The 19,629-nt window shown below is 29.8% G+C and overlaps 2 protein-coding genes across 2 annotated transcripts; one reads left to right on the forward strand and one right to left on the reverse strand.

The window, feature by feature from the left end:
- Positions 1-9,134: 9,134 nt before the first annotated feature.
- Positions 9,135-10,447, forward strand: LOC149493551 (uncharacterized). The gene has a single exon (XM_089725578.1). The coding sequence runs from the start codon at positions 9,274-9,276 to the stop codon at positions 10,279-10,281; it is 1,008 nt and encodes a 335-aa protein (XP_089581704.1). The 5' UTR covers positions 9,135-9,273; the 3' UTR covers positions 10,282-10,447.
- Positions 10,448-15,062: 4,615 nt separating this feature from the next.
- Positions 15,063-17,409, reverse strand: LOC149493552 (putative indole-3-pyruvate monooxygenase YUCCA11). Its single transcript, XM_089725939.1, has 3 exons — positions 16,783-17,409; positions 16,163-16,519; positions 15,063-15,287 (listed from the first exon to the last, which is right to left on the reverse strand). The coding sequence occupies exons 1-3, from the start codon at positions 17,407-17,409 to the stop codon at positions 15,093-15,095; spliced, it is 1,179 nt and encodes a 392-aa protein (XP_089582065.1). The 3' UTR covers positions 15,063-15,092.
- Between the last annotated feature and the right edge of the window lie 2,220 nt (positions 17,410-19,629).

Here is a 19,629-nt window from a genome sequence, read left to right on the forward strand (position 1 = left end):
CGGAAATGTTGTAACAAGATGTTTAACATGTCAACAAGTAAAAGCAGAACATCAATTGCCATCTGGGTTGCTTCATCCAATAACAGTACCAACATGGAAATGGGATCAGATCACGATGGATTTTGTTACTGGATTACCTCAGACGCAGTGGAAGACATGATGAGATCATGTGTTATAGAATTTGAAGGCAGTTGGGACAGATATGTACCTCTCATGGAATTTGCCTACAACAACAGCTATCAATCGAGCATTAAAATGGCACCATATGAAGCATTGTATGGTAGACAATGCAGGACACCTGTGTGTTGGACAGAACTGAGTGAGAAGAAGATTTTGGGTCCAGATTTGGTTAGAGAAACGAAAGAGAAAGTGGAAATCATCAGAAAACGGCTGAAAGAAGCAAGTGATCGACAGAAGTCTTATGCTGATTTAAAGAGAAAGGATATTGAGTATTCGGTCGGTGATAAAGTATTTCTGAAAGTTTCACCATGGAAGAAGATCCTAAGGTTTGGACGAAAGGGTAAGCTTAGCCCTAGGTTCATTGGTCCATACGAGATTGTTGAACGTGTCGGACCATTAGCCTATCGCCTAGCATTACCTTCAACCTTAGATCGAATTCATAATGTTTTTCACGTCTCCATGTTAAGGAGATACAGATCAGACCCATCACATGTGTTATCAGCAGAAGAGATTGACATTCAGCCGGATCTCACTTATGAAGAAGAACCAGTTCAGATATTAGCCAGAGAAGTTAAAGAATTGCGGAACAAGAAAATAGCATTGGTAAAAGTTCTTTGGAGGAATCATAAGACAGAACAAGCAACTTGGGAATCTGAAGAAACCATGCGACAACAGTATCCGCAGTTGTTCACAACAGGTAAACTTCGGGACAAAGTTTTTATTTAGGAGGGGAGAATTGTGACATCCTACTGAGTCGAGTCTTGCATTGAGTCGAGTCTTGCATTGAGTTGAGTCGAGTTGAACCAAACCCGGTTGGGGTAGAATGGGTTTATTAGTGGACTTACTTGATTGAGAGAAAAAGAGCAAAGTATAAAGATTTGGAGTTACTTGCATTAGAAGATTAAGCTTGAGTATTAAGTTGTAGCTTTACCCAATTGAGGTACCATGTAGTAAGTTTCCATCATTTATCTTGATTTTGTGATGACTTACCCGTAATCATCCCATTCACTTTCCCATTGTTCATCTTTATCTTCATCTTCTTCATATTTCTTCATCCATTTAGGCAACCTCAATTTTCTCCAAGTAAGTAGAATTACTCGCAGCTTATTGTTATTCAGTCTCTTGTAGATAAGTTGTAAGAATTTTGATGTGTATAGGAGAAGGGAGTTCAAAGAGTGTAGAGAAGAGAAGCTAGAACAGAGCTCACGCGTTTTTGGAGTAAAGGTTTGATATCTCTTGATTTTTATGATTGTCTTTGCATGAGAATTTGTGTGGTGTGTTGCTATTGAGACAATATATTGCTTCATATTGGAGAATGGTAGTGGTGAGAAAACAGGGGAGGTATTGAGTTTATGTTGAAAACAGGGGAGGACTTCATCTTGATTTTGACCCCATTTAATGAGGGAATTAGGAAGTGTCATAGAAGAGTTATTTGTTCCTCTATGTGTTAGCTTTGCATGGGTTTTTGAATCACCCAAATTGGATTTGTATATTGAGAGATATGACCAAAAGAGTACAGACTGCGCAGGCTGAAAACGCGTCGCGACCTGGCACTGCGTAGGCTGAAAGCACGTCGCGCGCTCGCGACTTTGCACTGCGCGCGCGCGACTTCCACTTCAAACTCTCTGACTCTCAATTGGCACATTACGCGCTCGCGACTCTCAAGTGCGCGCTCGCGAAGTTGGCCCTTGGCCTGGAAGCGCTCGCGACTTGCATTGCGCGCTCGCGTAGTTGGCATGAAAACTCACTGTCTCTCATTTGGCACACTACGCGCTCGCGACTTTCAAGTACGCGATCGCGACTTGTGCCTGAGAACACACTGTCTCTTATTTTCTGCATCTCGCGCTCGCGACTTCCACAGGCGCGCTCGCGACTTGGCTTTTCCTGCATTTTTGGACTTTCTTTTTCTATGTAATTGGGTTCTTTGCTCAACTTGTATGCATCCAATCATTTCAAAACAAAAAGACAACATTAGAACATGGATTAAAACAACATTCAAGCATGCAAATGATGTGAACTCATATGAACATATGATTTATGAAGTGATGAACTATTTCTATGATGTTGTGTTATATTATTGACATACCAACATTATGCTCCATTGAGGTTAGGTAGAAACCATGTCGATAAGGCCATGTCGCGACATAGGATAGCAGATCCGCGCCTCATACAGTTTGTTACTCCGGCTACAGGCCGTTGAGTGGATATGATTATATATGGGCCATAGCAGCCAAGTATACAGTATTCATCTAGTTTATACAGTTTTCTTATCACCTCGGTTTCGCTATAACCTTATGGAGCCATACAGATTTCATGAATCATACAGCATAATAAACAGCAAGTATCATGCTATATGTGCTTATATGTTTAATTATCCAGATGCGTTTACATGGTTATTTCTATACATGTATGTGCTTTATTATTTCTTGTTATGTTGAGATATCCACTGAGCTTTATTTGCTCAGCGAGTTACCTGTTTAACTCGCAGGTTTTGAGACTAGTCCATAGAGGGTCCGTTTACAACTGCTGCCGTTCATCTGTAGAAGACTCGGTCTTCAGGGTAGAAACTCATTTTGTTATTCTTTTTATGGCATGTACAGGGCACACAGTTGGGCCCAATCCATTTTGTAACTAGTATCATGTCTTGTAAAGATTATAGACAGTATTAATATAACAGCATCAGCATGCTAGTATGTTCATATACAGGATGATGTCAGCATGTCAGGATTTAAGTCATCCAATTTGTAGCATCTCGGCTCGGTTTATTCGGGTTTACGGGTGGACCGAGAAGGGATGTTACAGAGATGCTGCCGAATTTTCAGTAAAGCACTTAATGAAGAATTAAATTAGTTATATTCCTAATGAGTAGTGACGATTAAAACTTTAGGTATTATGAAATATTTTAAAATATTATAATATCATTATTATTATTATTATTATTATAAAATATTCCTCACCGAATAACTATAAATTTTATTATAAGGTTCTAATTGGAATAAATAAATAAATAAGAAAACACTATATATGTACAGTGTAGTTTGACAAGTTAGTTAAGTAACTAGTAACCAAAACTAATAAATGAATGTGAAAACATTTTTCGAATAAGAATTCTTATTTAGAATTTTCTTATTATTTTAGATGCTTATAAGGTTCCGGAATATGAAGACAAAAGCTGGAAGCGTGCAGTAATAAAGATAGTCCTTTAAAGGACAATAAAGAACTGTGAGTAGTGTTAGATAATTCACCTCATCCGCCTGCATTCATGCATTCACGGCTAAATGTTATCATGCATTATTGCCATATTGTGATGCACTATTTGTTGATATTAAATATTGCTTGATTACTTGTGATGTGATATTGTTGTGCCTTGTTTGTGTGGAATTGGGATGAAGTGGGTCACCATGGGTTTGTGAGACCGTTACCGTTATATGGATCCTGATTAGCCGGGTAAGTGGGTCACCATGGCTTCTTGTTGTTGGCACCTGATAATTTAAATTTGATTGAAGTCCGCAGGGTGGCCTCCTGTTGTGAGCACTTGATGATCTAGATTGGATGGAGACCACCGGATTGCCTCCTGTTGGCATTTAAAAAAAAAAAAAAAAGAGAGAGACTGGAAAAATAATCAGAGGACTGGCAGTGTGAGGCTTATACTGGTCAGCCAGAATAGGGGATTGGCTCCCTGATGCACATGTGAGTGGATGGGCCATGTGGGAGGACGGCTCATCGGGTTTAGGTGACTCCACTGACTAATTTCAACGTGATATGATTATATGAAGGTGATAATAACTGTGATTGCTGTTATATTGCCATTTGTATGACAAACTGCATGATCATATAACTAAACAGGTGATCACATGAAAATATTTTAGCATTTGTATGATTGTGTGGGGTGAGAGGGTTATCTAATTCTGCTCATTGAGTCTAGTACTCACCCCCCCTCCAACCCTCCCCAGGTAATAGATGGAAAGAAGAATCCTGGAGTCCAATCGAACGAACGAGATACGGATCGATAGGAGTTGTATTGAATATGTAAATGCAAAAGATGGTGAATTATGGAGTAGAGTTGCACAATTGTATTCCAACTGGGTTGTAAATGAATAAATTGAGTATAGACATTTATTATATGGATTGTACTTTGGATATATTTGCGAAATAAACTATTGGGCCTGAATCCACAATTGTGAATAGAATGCGAGTTTTAAGTAATACAAGCTTATTACGGGCTTCGCGGGCCTTAAGCCCACCCAGGTCCTAGTGCTGGTCCGGCCCACGGAAACGGGTTGTGACAATTATAAATTTAAATTTTACAAGTTTTAAAATTATTTATTTACAAATAAGTTATATGAATATTAGAAAATAATTTTAATAAAAAGTAAAATACTAAAATTAAAATTGTGCATAGAAAAATCATGTGGCTAGTCAAAAAATATATATGACACATTCTTTTTATAAGCATCCACCTGGCACGCTCAAACCTCCACTTGGCATTTCTTCTTCCTTTATTTATTATACTAGCAGTATGTCTGTGTTATGTACAATAAATATCTTTATCTATAATATTAGAGATATTATCAAATAATATTTTAAAATATATAATTTATAATTTAATTAAGAAAAAATTTATAATTTAAATTATTTATAATTTCATATTTGTTAGTTTTTTTGAAAATTTTTTAAATTAAAGAATATACATTTTAAATTTAAAATATTAGACTAATTAAATAAAAATTAATAACTATAACAAAATTGAAAGAAAAGGAAATATATATTCACAAATCATTGATTTAATTTATTTTTGAATTAATAAATTTTCTTAAATGATATTAAAAATAATAAAATGAATAGAAAAAGAGATAATAGAAATTCAATCATAGACCTGTATATATAATTCTTAATGATAATTTTATATAAATCACTTTCTCCTATGATTTGTTAAACTTTTCATTATTTAATGAGTAGCAGAAATTAGAAGAAAAAAAAATATTTCAATGTTGAAAAGAAATTGTATAAGAATTATTGAAATTACAAAAAAAAAAAACAAAAAGTTGATCTTACCAAACCTCAAAGAGCTCTCTCTCTTTATAGTCTAGTGATATGCAACTCAATATATTATCATTAAAACTAATAAAGACAATTATATATTGCAATTTTAAGACAAATAAATATTGAAATGTTTGAATATTCATTATTAATAAAACTATTAATACATATTTGTACCATTAACCTTCTCTATCAATTCTTTTAAATATAAAATTTTCAGTCATAATAATAAATAATAATTATAATTATAATATTTATTATCAGTATTATACTAATATTAATTTAAAAGATAAGTTATTGTACATATTATTATGATAATCAACATCAATATTATGATAATGTTTAATTAAAAAATAGATTATAATATTATAATAATTTTAATTATTTAATACATAATAATATGATAATTGAATAATAATTAATATTAATATTATGTAATTTTAATTGAGAAGGATAGGGTACAATATTATAATGCCGCATGTCAAATTTTTTGAAAAAAATGCTTGCTTTATAAATATATTGATGTAATTATTACTTTAATTAATTTTCATTCAAATATATATTTTGATTGTCATTAATTATTATAATTGTTATTATCACAATTAATATTTACAAAATATTTAACTATATTTATTAAATGAAATTTTAAATTACAAGTTGTAAAATGATATTTACAAATAAATTATATTAAATATTAGAAAATGATTTTAATAAAGGTGGAATGCTAAAAATTTAAATTTAATATTAAAAATTGATATTTGTTAAAACTGTGGAACACAAGCATATGGATAGTATATCAATAATAACTACATTTATCCAATATGATTTTAAATTTAATAGTTGATAAAATTACTTTTATTTAAAAAAAACCATACAATCCAAATTCAACAAAATATATATATATATATATATATATATATATATATATATATATAGTTATTTTGCTCTTTTTTTAAGTTAAACAAACTATTTCAAAATTAAAATGTTAAAATATATGGAATCATACACCCAAGGGTTTATAAGTGAGTGAATGTTAAAAAAAACTCACTTGCATAAAATCTATTAGTTTAGATCCATCATCCATTCAATAATAAGTTTTTCAATTATTTTTCTGTTAGTTAATGTGTGATTCACTTGTATAACCCAAACTCTCTTCAATCATAAAAATAGATCCACTTTTGTTTTTCGCTTGTCTTAAATTATAGTGATAATTTCCTTTTTTAAAATAAGATAATTTTTGTAGTTTTCTATTGTACTCTTATTTAAGGGTAAAATCAGTATTTTGAGAACCAGATCGATCAGTAAATCGATGAAGAGAGGGGTTTATTGAATCGGAGGGTTCAACCGGATTCAATATGGTTCAACCGGATTTTTATATATAATATTTTTAAATATATTTATTAAATAAAATTGAAAACATATGTTAAAAAGAATTTTTGAATTCAAATAAAAAACATTTTCAAATTTGGCTTTACAAAAGGAATAAAAATTAGTAAATAATTTGTAAAAAAAAATTATGAATAAATTTAAAACTAAAAAAATTAATTAATTATCATAAAATATATTATTATTTTTCATTTGATTAACATATTAGGACTTTTGGTTTAGAAATAAAGATGTCTAAAAACTAAAAAATCAGTGGCCCAATTAAGAGTCCAAATTTTAAGAAAAGCCCATATTTTCTAAAAAATCCAGAAATTAAATTGATCAGTTTTTAACCTGTCTGATTCATCGGTTTTTAATCGGTTTTCATTCGGTTTTTATCGGTACAAGCCCATTTTTGAGCATTCGATTTTTCTATATAACCCGGACTGAACCACAGTCTGATTCCCAATCGAACTGGCCGACTCGATTCGATTTTCAAAACAATGGGTAAAATTACTATATAATAATAATAATATTCTATGTACATACAAAATCTAATTTTTTATTGATACCTCCAAGAATTCCTTGGACACTAATATGAATAAAACTGAAATTGGATCGATGTGTTTTGCTTCACCGGATTTGTTTGACCAAGGAAGGGGGAAAATACGATAGATTAAGAGCGTTATCGTAAACTCATTATTTTTTATTTTCACACTTATATAGTTTAGATAGATTATAGAATATAGACTATAAATCAAATCTCAAAATAAATAAATTATTATTATTTTCACCTATATTAGTTAATTTATTACTTTGATTGCCTTCATTTTTGGATTATATTAATATGAATGTAAGAGTAATGTTTGGAAAGAATTAAATAAAAATTATGGTTAACTATATTAATTATTTTTTAATCAGTGTAAAAATCAACATAGGTCTTTTATTTTGCAATGAAACGAGTATAAGTTGATTATATTTTCTATATTTATTCAAAAATCACATTTTTTTTAAGGAAAAAAAAATTCATACCATACATTTTTGATATAATAGTAAAGGCCCCATTTAATATGCATCTTTATGAAAAAGATATACTATTATTATTATTAATTTGAAACAATAAAATCATTATTATTATCATCCATATTAACCAATTCCATAAGCTTCAAAATATGTGTAATTAATATTTAATTTAAGAATACATTAAAAAATAAATAAAAATTATAGTCTAATAATATAATTTCTAATTTCATTATTTATACAAAAATTAAATTAAATGTATTATGCCAATCACGTGTGATTTAATTAATTTTTTCATATTTTGTAGAAAATATAAAGAGCGAGAATTCTTTAACTTAAATCTTCTCTACGACAAAATTTATCCCTGATAAATTCTATTTCAATCCCTAAACAAAAAAAAAGAAAAAAGACGTGTCACTGGACGGAGGTAGTAATAAATTTGAAATAAATAAAAGAAAAAAGAAAAAGGAAAGAAGAGTAGTGTCCATATCATATTTAAACCGGTTGTAGAACATTTAGTAGGCCGTAATGGTGGCCGCTGACTAGTAAGGTCCTTTTTAGTAATTTCCAAAGATTGGGAAAATTCATAGCAATAACAAATACGTGTTGACTGGGCTCGATTTCAACTAGTACAATTCATAGAAATTGACTCCTTCAATTAGTTTAGAAATTGGAAAATACGAAAATATCGTGCATCGACGTGAAAGACCCGATCCACATTTTTAAGTCCCTGCTGTCCAATTAGGACTAAATGCCAAAAATCTACACTTTATTTTATTATTTTCCCTCAAACTTTTTTACATTTTTAAATAATTTTAATGCTAATAGTAATTAAAAATACAACCGCTTTGCCTAAATAAATTTGCATTGGGCCTTTTTATAATTTATTTTTAAACTAATAGTTAAGATCTTAGTTCAATGATATTAACATTACTTCCAAGACGAAAAATTATAAGTTCCAACTTTTAATTGAATAAAACTTCAATTAAATTTATTGTTTTTTAAATTGAAAATTTTCATGAATCAATGGATTAAAAAGTAAACCAATTTAATTTTAAAATGAAATAGAATAACAATTGCGTTCAATAACACCATATATCATTAATGATGTTTCAATTTAATCATAGTTATCAATCAAAATGTACTATTTTTTGTAAAATTTATTTGACTACCATCAACAATGTAGTGTAAAAACATGTGTAAATAAAAAAAAAAAAAGATTTCCAATCAATTACTCATTATAATACGATAGATTAGATTTGACCACATCGGTCTAAATCACATGGATAAAATGAATGAAAATAATTTTTTTTATTTTTTATTAGTATATAAATAAAAAATACTTTTATTTAAAAAAATTATTTTTCATATTCATAAGTAGGAATATGGATAATACGGTATGAGATCACTCAGGCTGATTTTCATCTGGATGTGAATACACGCGGCTCAAAGCACGTGGAACATTCTAATGGTTTCTTAATCATCTTCGTTGCTTTTCTCATCAAATATGTAAATACGACATTGACTTTGAAATTGATAGGTAAACGAAGGGCAGTTTCGTACCAAGAAATTCCAATCTTCTTGTTCTTCCTATTCTATAATCATCTTCTCCGTCTCCAAAATCCATCTCCACTGTCAACAAACACATTCAAGAAACTAACTATAGCCATGGATAGAGAACAAGAAGAAATGCAATTTCTTGGAATCTTTGGCATCTACAAAGAATCCTACAAGATCATCTCTACATGGAGAAAAATCTTTACCCAAATAACCCTGGCCTTGATTCTTCCCCTATCTTTCATCTTTCTAGCTCATATTCAAATCTCAGATTTGATTTTTTCCGATATTATCCATGACGAGATACAGTTAGATCAAACCCAACAAGGCACTACAAGATACAACAAACTCAATAGCCTAATTTCTTCTGATTGGACTTATTTCTGGCTTTTCAAAATTGTATATTTCACTTTCTTGCTTATTTTCTCCCTTCTATCAACTGCAGCTGTTGTTTATACAATAGCATGCATTTATACAGCAAAAGAAATCACTTTTGCCAAGATTATGAGCGTAGTTCCGAAGGTTTGGAAGAGGCTAATGGTTACGTTTTTGTGTATATTTGCCGCTGTTTTTGCTTATAATATGGTTGCTGTACTTCTTTTTTTTGCATTGGCATTTTTAGTTTGGGGTACAAGTTTTGCGTTCATATCTCTGTTGATTTTCATGATTTTATACTTTGTGGGTATTGTGTATATGAGCATAATATGGCAATTAGCCAGTGTTGTTTCTGTTTTGGAAGAGGCTTGTGGAATTCAGGCTATGGTGAAGAGTAAAGCTTTGATCAAAGGGAAGATTTGGATGACTTCAATTATATTCTTTATGTTGAATGTGTCTCTTTTTATAATTCAATTTGCATTTGAGAGGTTGGTTGTTCATGGACATAGAAGATCCATTGGGATGGTTAACAGAGTTTCTTATGGGATAATATGTTTGCTGTTGTTATTGATGTTCTTTTTGTTCGGTCTTGTTATACAAACGGTGATCTATTTTGTCTGCAAATCGTTTCACCATGAAAATATTGACAAATCGGCTTTATCGGATCATCTTGAAGTTTATTTGGGAGAATATGTTCCTTTGAAGGCAAAGGACGTTCAGCTAGAGCAACTTGATCATGTTTGACTCAGTTTTTGAATTTTATATATATAGTATATTACAAAAATTAATGTATAACAATAATCTCTGCATTAGCTAATTTGGGTTTCGGTTGATACAGTTTCTGTAATAGTTTTATATTCAGAAAATATATATGAATTAAATGAAGAATTTCCATGGTTGGTTTCTGCAATTTTCTTTAGTTCGGGTTTGTTTCTAGATTTATGATTTGAAAGAAAATGTAATGAATTGGAAAAACATGTGTTTGACCAAGAACTATATGGTATTATGGCAATGGCATTTTTCAGTTGGCTGGGGCAGGTGTAGCTGTTGACCAAGTCCAGAAGAAATTAAAAATAGGCTTTCGTTTTCCTATGGCGATAAGCATCCAAAAGGGAATTTTCCTGGAAGCTAATGAAAGTGCATTGGGCCTCAAAAGAATATGAAAGTAGAAACAAGAGGCAATTAGTGGATGGTACCTTGGAAATATCTTTTAGATCCTCTCAGCAAAGATCAATGACGGAAAACTCATCAAGAGAGACTTATTATCATATTTTAATTGCTTAAAATAATCAATCAGTGAGCTTTAAACTCCATAATAAGAAATGTCCATAGGAAACTAAGACCAAGTATAGTTGGTCCTGTTTTCTAGCACAATCATATGCAGAACTCCTCATCTATAATAAAATACCATTGATGTGTATAACATCTACAAGACTAGAACCTATTGGAACTAAGTTGTTATTTATTATTATTTTCATTTGGGATGGAGAATTAAGGAGCTGTAACAAGAGAATTTGAAATTTGATGTTGAAGTATCAGCTAATTTCTCATGAACTCAACTTTGTAGGACTGTTCAGAGGTAGATTTTCATAATCAAATTATGCAGTATATGTACGAGTTTTACATTTCGGACAGCTTATTAAGTCTAATTTCTAATATAACAAATGGTTCTTAAATCTTAATTTTCGATATTAAGTTACGATCGAATGTTTGGGAAGTGCCCAAGCTAGCAGACAGCAGCAACAGCTAGGGGTAAAAATGAAAGTTTGTTTGGGCTGACTGGTTGCTTATTATATTGTTAGTATCACAATAAGAGGAGAAAAAAATAAGAAAAACTTATTCATTAAACTTAATTATTTATATTATTTATGGTAATATAATATTTATCATTAATTTAAAAATTATATATTTTTTAAATCATTGGAGACCCGATAGGCCGGAATATCACCGTGGGCTACACAACATGGGCAACGCTCCCTTAGCTAAACAACTATGGTCGAAAGTACTCTAAATCGAGACTTTTTACTTCTCATATAAGTGAAAATAGTTGAATAATAAATTAAATCCATATATTTGGCTTTAGTTTATGCAATATAATAAATCAATTTGTTCTTAAATTTTTAGAAGGTTAAATATGTAAAAAACACCATTCAGATGATTCAAATATATAATTTACCAAACAATTTAATCATTAAGCAATAAGTTATTAATATCACTCGTTAATCATTCAGTTTGATAAGTTGTTAGTTCAGATTTAATATTCATAATTCAACACAAACAAATTAACTATAAATCTAGTTCATGTGAAAATTTTTAAAAATTTCTGCAAATTTTTTTTAACTCCGTTTAAAAGTTACAGTCCTAACCCAAAACTATGTAATTACATACATACTTGTGAATGTTATTTTTGTTATGTTAATTAACAGTTTCGTGAACCTATATACTGTGGTAATATTATGTATAAGTTTGGGAAAATAGTAAATTCATTAAAGTGAGATAGATTTAAAGTCAATATAAAAGCTTGAATCCAACTCGACCGGCATTCAGAGCTTACCGAACCAAACTTTAACACCTTAAAATTCAGTTTGACTCGATATATTTACGGTCCTAATTATAACTAAGGAAAAACTTACTTAGACCGAATCTATAGCCTCACTTATGAACTAAATGAATGAAATTAAAAGATAAGTCGTAGTACTTTTTAATTTTGTTTATTTGGTTCATAAGTGGAGCCATGAACCCAGCTTAAGCAAATTTTTTCTCCTATGAGAGGGTATTGAATAGATGTGAAAATAATAAAAAAAATTTTTAATTTATTGGAGGCTCAATGAACTGAAATAACAGTGTGAAAAATAAATTCATTCAACATATACTATATATATATATATATATCCTTCTTGGAGATTCATTCCTCCAAGTAAACCAATTTAATTAGCAATTATAAATTGCAATATACTATACTGCATAATTATCATAAAGTAATTTAATTATTATGACCCCAACATTGATTAAGGTCATGGGTTTTTTTCCAAACCCAGCACACAAAGACCATTTTCTGCTTTCCATTTGTTTGTCAAATTTTGTTTTGGAACTCCATCCTCAAAATAAATTTATTATACATTCACATAATTAATTAGTGAATATTTCATGTTAATTGAGATTAACAAACCTAATTACGCTGCAAAGTTAACTGCATCTTTAACATCATCATTTATAAACCCTGTCAAATTATCTACTTTGCATACTTGAAATGGATGGAAAAACCTAATACTAATTTTCATAATCACCATAAAAAAAAAAAAAAAAAAATCATTAGAACATGTGTTTTGCATATTAATATGTCATTTGCTAGTAGTATCAACATCATGATATGCTGATTCTACGGGTCGATTGTATAACGGATTTATTTCAAAATATTTCAAATAATCATATATATAGCGAATGCAAAATTACTTGCATACTCTCAGTGCATGTGACTATGAATAGGTAATTAATATGCATTTATTGCATATTAGGGATAATCATCTATATAAAACAAGGATTATAGACATTTAATATGCATTTCTTGCTGATTGCTATATAACAACAAATCTTGAGACCAGATTTTATAAAGAAAAAAGGAAAGAATTGGGATATGGCTATCAAAACTTAAATAATGAAGGACTGAAAGATATCCATAAGCAGTTGATAACTATCAATTTTGATCTCTTAGAATTGGTCTTTTGTATGCCTTATTAGAGAAATACCCGTTTCAAAGGAAACAAAGACACAAAATCAACTCCACATGCCATTGCCATCACATGTCCACCTTAAATTGGCCAAACCATCATCTATGGAAGTTCTTGGTTGGTATTTAACATAAGAGGCAATGTTTGGATGGGAAATTTTCAATCAGTGGAATTTAAAAAAAAAAAAACACATATATATCTTTATTTAGAGAAAATTTCCTTTTTGCACATATTTTTATATAGAGAATTTTACTCTAATTTTTTTTAAAAAAAACACATATTTTGGGTTGTGAGCCAAGCTAAAAAGATTAGGAAACCCTTGGAGTGTATGTGTTTGTTTTGAGATTGAAGCTCAACAATCAAGAAAAGTGACAAATACAAATATTCTCAATATTTAATACACATGTGTTTCAAGGGACAAGTTCTCAACTTACTTTTTCATTTCGTTTTATAATAATAGTGGTCGTTTTTATAAATTTGACCACAAAATTAAAGTTCTGATATTAAAGTCAAAATAATGGCCACAAAAATACAAAGTTAGCCTTATTTATATGTTTGATGAATATATGTCCACTTTTATCATTGTAAATTTGGCAACAACCGTTGACATCAGAAACAAATATATGTTATGCTCATTTAAGTTTTGAAAACGGTCACGTTTTGTTTTTAAAAGTGTGAGTGTGTTTTAATTATTCAAAAAAAAAAAACTAAAGTTTGGTTAGAAACCGTTTTCTTAAAAAGCCCTAAAATTCACCTCTTTCCCGTAATCGCTAGTAAATGACGATTTAATCAATGCCGGACGACTTGTATAAATGTCGACGAAGAACAAGAAGGCAAGCATTACTTCTAAAAAATCAAAAATGGTGACTGGTAAGGAAGATAGTTTGAATCCAATTCAACGAAAAACAACTGTGCGCATTTAACTAACCATCTTCAACTTCAGATAGAAGCATGATGCTCACAGAGATTTTAACATCATTAGCTACATTTTTCCTTTTATTCCCTCGTCTCACGTTGCTTTGAACAAAATTTTAGGAGTCACTCATATTATAGACAACCAAAGTCATTTCTGCTTCATCATGTATGAGATTCAAGTCTGGAAGATGCAAAGTAGTGAAAATTTCTGGATATATTGTGACCAATTTAGATATTATGGAAAAGTGAATAGATTTTTCTTGAATCAGATCATTAACTGTGATTTCATTTATATTTGGGCAAAGTTTAGAAAAAGAGGAGTCTGATTGTAAAATCAAAATATTTGGCTCCAAATTCTATTTCATTTTGGCTGCAATGTATTGCATTTGGGCATTACTTTCTAAAATTCATTTAAATTTGGAGAAATCAAATTTTACTTTTAATTTTGAATTTGAATTGAAAAACTATTCAAGTTTAAACAAGTTAGAGCCAAAATTTAAGTATTTTCTCTTTTATTTTCACCGAAAAATTTGAAAATTTATGGCGTTCAATGAATAAGTTCAAAAATTTGGCCTTTAATTTATCTTCAAAATTTTTTTTCGTTTTTAGGCACATAATATGTAAAACGTCTTCGTTTTAATAAAGTGTGATAGAATTAATAAAAAAAGTTGGAATTGACACTCAAATGATGCAAGTAAATAATAAATGCATTTCTTGAGATTGTCTTTTGTTTCAACTATTGTTCCCATAATTAATGAAGAAATAAAGGGCATTTTAGAGAAAAAATTTCATTTAACTAATTTTCTTAATTCAAAAGCTTTTCCTGTTTTCTCTAAATAAAGAGAAAATAGGGAATATATATTAGTAAAGCACATCGGTAAATTCTACTCTTTTTGATGTACAATAATGTCATCAAAATTTTCTTTTATCCACTTGTTTCTGATCTAATGCCTGACTGATATCTTTTGCTATGTTCTGTGCATCAATGGATATGCCTGCTAATCCCCTACTAGCAAATCCAGCGCAGTATAGCCCATTTTCTCCTTTCCGATGATTAGGAAAATTTCTTTTAGGCATTCCGTTTTCATTAAAGAGATCATTCCCATCCTGCAATGTTAATGAAAAGAAAACAAATTTTGATTAATTAGTCTAATCAATATTTTATGTCCTAAGTGTAGATTTGAATACATACAGTTGAAACAGTATTTCAAAATTTAATGATAGACAATGCAAAAATTATAATTACAATTATAAAATACTATTTCTTCCGCTCCATTTTAATAATAAACATTTTACCTTATTCTACTTTAAGTCATCATTTAGGATTTTGAAACTATATTAATTATTTTTTTTCAATTTTATCTATATTTATCATATGTAATTTATTTTTATATTTATATTTAAAAAAGACATTTTTTTTTAAAATTTTGTGAAAAGAGCAAATATTGCTATTACAGTGGAATGGAAGAGTATATATGAAGCTAAAATTATAAATTGAAATTTTGAAATTAACCTAAAAATCAGGTTTACTAAGTCTATGCATTCCCTTTAAGGAAGTGAAAAAGTACAGAATCTTGATTCCCATATTTCATACTTTATATAAAAAAAATTTCATTATAATTTAGTGAAACATAAGAAATAATAATAAAAAAGTCTACTCAATGCACCGATAGTTCATAACATTTTAGCTCATTTAACCTCGTAAAATCATAAAATTTATCATACAAAAGAGGATATCGGTGTCTTTTTATGAGAAAAAAAGAAATAATAATAATTTGTGACTTTTAGATGACAATTAACTATGGGCTTGGTGTGTACAAGATTAGATAAGTATTTTCCTCGTTGAAAACCCTAATTGCCTACCAATAATAGCTAATTTTAACTACTTAATCAAATAAATCCTAAAATTATTAAATAAATAAATAAATAAGATTAAGATTTAATCAGAGTAATTATAAAGATTTAGGGATAAATAATAGTACCTCAAGCCAGTTTCTAACAGTGCTTTTGTACCCAGTGGCAAAGACAATGACATCAAAGTGATCCATCAGTCCATTTGCGAACTTGATTTTGTTTTCTTGAATAGTTGCAATAGATGGCAATACCCTAATCTCTCCTTTTTTGATCTTGTCCATAGTTCCAACATCAATTGTAGGAGACCGACCAGTTCTGGCTTTTAGATAAAATGGACCCTCAACAGGCCTTTGAAGCCCATGCTTGGAAATGTCCCCAAACCTTAACTTGCTAAGCATTATGGATATGAAGTCCACTATTCTGTAGGGTAGGAAATTTAATAACAGCATTCCTAGAAACACCATCTCCTTAGTCAGAATATGCACCTGCGCATATATATAAATGTTAGCAATTATGAATTATGTGTAAGTACACAAAATATAAAACTGATATAAGAGAAAAGATGACTATTGGTAGGGCAGCAACGACTTCTGAAACTAGATTAGTTCCATACTCAGAAAGAATGTTAGGATACTCATGAAAAAAAAATGACTGAAAGGGCAGTCCGAAACTAGTTTAGTTCCATACTCACGAGTATTAGGATACTCGTGAAAAAAAAAAAAAGAGAGAAATAAAGAGAAGATGCTACCGGACTACGAGCAACGATAGAAGTGTTTGCACCCCAGTTTGAAAGATCATAAGCAATCTCCATTCCAGAATTCCCACAACCAACAACCAAAACATCTTTACCACTAAAATCTTTCCCACTCACAAACTTATTTGAATGAATAAACTCTCCACGAAAGCTATCAAGCCCAGAGACTTGAGGAATAAAACCTTCACTATTCTCACCACTAGCAACCACAAGAAATTTAGCATAATATATTTCTTGCACGTCCAAACTTAGGTTTTTAACCCTAACACACCAATTCTCACTTTCCTCTTCATATTTTGCACTCTCAACAAATCTGTAATACAGAGGACTAATATCAAACTTCGAAACATATTTATCCAAGTAACTAATAAACCCACTTCTAGGAACAAAACAAGGCGTTTTAGGAGGGTAAGGCATATGTGGGAGCTCACAAAATCCTTTTGCAAGGTGTAATTTGAGACGATCATATGCTCTTTTCTTCCATAAAGAAGCGTAACAGTCTTCTCTTTCAAGAATAATATTAGGGATTGAAAGAAGGTTAAGACATGCAGAGGTTGCAAGACCAGCAGGTCCTGCGCCAACTATTAGTACTACACTAGTAAACTTATTTTCTACTGCCATTGACAATATACTTGGGAAGAGGAGTTCTTGAACTAATGTGAACAATGAACAGAATTGTGGCTGCTTATATATGCATGGGTTTTAATAAGGTTTATAATAATATATAATAAAAACCATATTTTTTTGTTTTTATTTTTCCTATTTTGGTTTTTACCTAATTATAGTTTAAAATTTCATTTAAATTGAATTATGCAGTGTATCTAAGTGATTTCGTATAGCTTTATAATTGCTGTGCATTCATCTTTCCTAATATGGCATGTTGTAGTGTGTTTAAGTTGAGAAAATTGAAAGCTATTGCCTTGTTAGTTCAAACTTATGTGGGGTGAAAAAGGAAGGTTATTTGTTATTACCTAAACAGACGAGAGATTTGAAATAGTCTTATTTAGTCATGTTTTGACTGTTTTCCTAATGTGTATTATTTGCATTTTGTTTAAATTTTTATTTACTGTTCTAATGATATGCTGAGTTGTGAAGTAAATGTTTTGCCCTTTCCATAAAGAAACTTCATAGATTTTTTAAAAAGGAAACTTCGGACATGTTATTGAAAAAAGAGTTTAAATTTTGAATTAACTACTCTGAAAAAATTCTTTATTTTACAACGACTAGAACATTTATTTTTATGTTAAGTTTAAAAATTACAGATTTAAAATCACATTTTACATTACGATTAGAGCTAATTAATCATTTTTCTGGTAAAGTTGATATATTAGGAACCAAAAAAAAAAAACCTTCTTATGATTCATTTTTCACAATTAAAATTCTTAATTATCTATAATATATATGAAAGTGGAATGGGGAGGGAAACATTTTGATTGTCAAAAAATGCCCCTATTAATTTTATACATTAAATATCATTAAGGATTTTAATTTTATTGGTTGAAAAATAAAGGTAATTTAATTTTAATTAGTCATATTAATTTTCTATTTAAATATAATTTCTATTGAATAAAATAATAAATTATATTATATAATAAATAAACTAAATATTTTAATATGATCAAACAAAATTAAATTACCTTTATTTTTATAACCAATAAAATTAAAATTTTTAAAGATATTATATTCTTATCATATTTAATATATAAATTATTTAATATCCAACAAATAGTATTACAATATTATATGTATATATTACCATATTTAATATATACATTAAATAACTTATTTTAATATTATATTATATGGTTTCAATTTTAAAATTATCGGTTTCAGTTATAAGAAAAGTGGAACAAAATGATATTACCAGATTTTATATATACCTAGTATATAATATAATTTTTTATTTTATTCAATAGAATTTAGATTTAAATAGAAAATTAATATAACCAATTAAAATTAAATTACCTTTATTTTTTCAACCAATTAAATTAAAATCCTTAATGATATATTTGTCAATCCATAAATTTAGTATCACGACCTGTTACCTTGGGTTGGATCGGTACTATGACCTGGGTAGGTTTAAAGCCACCAAAGCCCGTATTATGCCCAAAATATACCAAAGAAAATTTCTTGTTTAACCGAAATGGCCTCAGACAATATTATTAACAGTCAAATATCATAAGTCTTGGGCTCGCTTGGCCTGTATCACCTTATTCAATAGTAAATCAATTTTCAAAGTTCTCAAGGCACATATTAATGTTTACATAATAGAAACTTTAATAATTAATACATTAAAGGTTTTTTAAATTTTATTATATATGACTATCGTAATTGCGGAACAATCTAAGAATTTAAGATTTCACTTCAATACACTAAACAAAATTTAATCAAGGTTTCGTTTCAACATTTCCTCTAGATGTCGGATGGCAAAGAATCACGAGAGACTAGAAGACTTGTAATCTGGAAAAAGAAAATATTAAGGCAGGGATAAGCACCTAAACTCAGTGAGTATGTTAGTTAACCCTCTCACCCCACACAATCACACAAATGCATAAATAAATCAATCTAGTCATCCAATTAGTTATATGATCATGCATTCAATCACACAAATGGCAAAATAATAGCAATCACAAATATTAACACTTTCACATAATCACATTATGTGGAACTTGGTCAGTGGCGTCACCGAAATCCCTGACGAGCCGTCCTCTCACATGGCCTGCCCTCTCAAATGTGTGCACTAGGGAGCCGATTCCGCATATATGGCTGACCGATCTAATCCTCACTTGATTAGCTCTCTCATTTTTTTATACCCTCTTTTCTTTTTTATACCAACAAGAG

This window comes from Jatropha curcas, chromosome 9 (genome assembly GCF_041381405.1).
Source record: "Jatropha curcas cultivar XTBG-Jc1 chromosome 9, XTBG_Jcur_1.0, whole genome shotgun sequence".
NCBI classification, from domain to species: Eukaryota; Viridiplantae; Streptophyta; class Magnoliopsida; order Malpighiales; family Euphorbiaceae; genus Jatropha; species Jatropha curcas.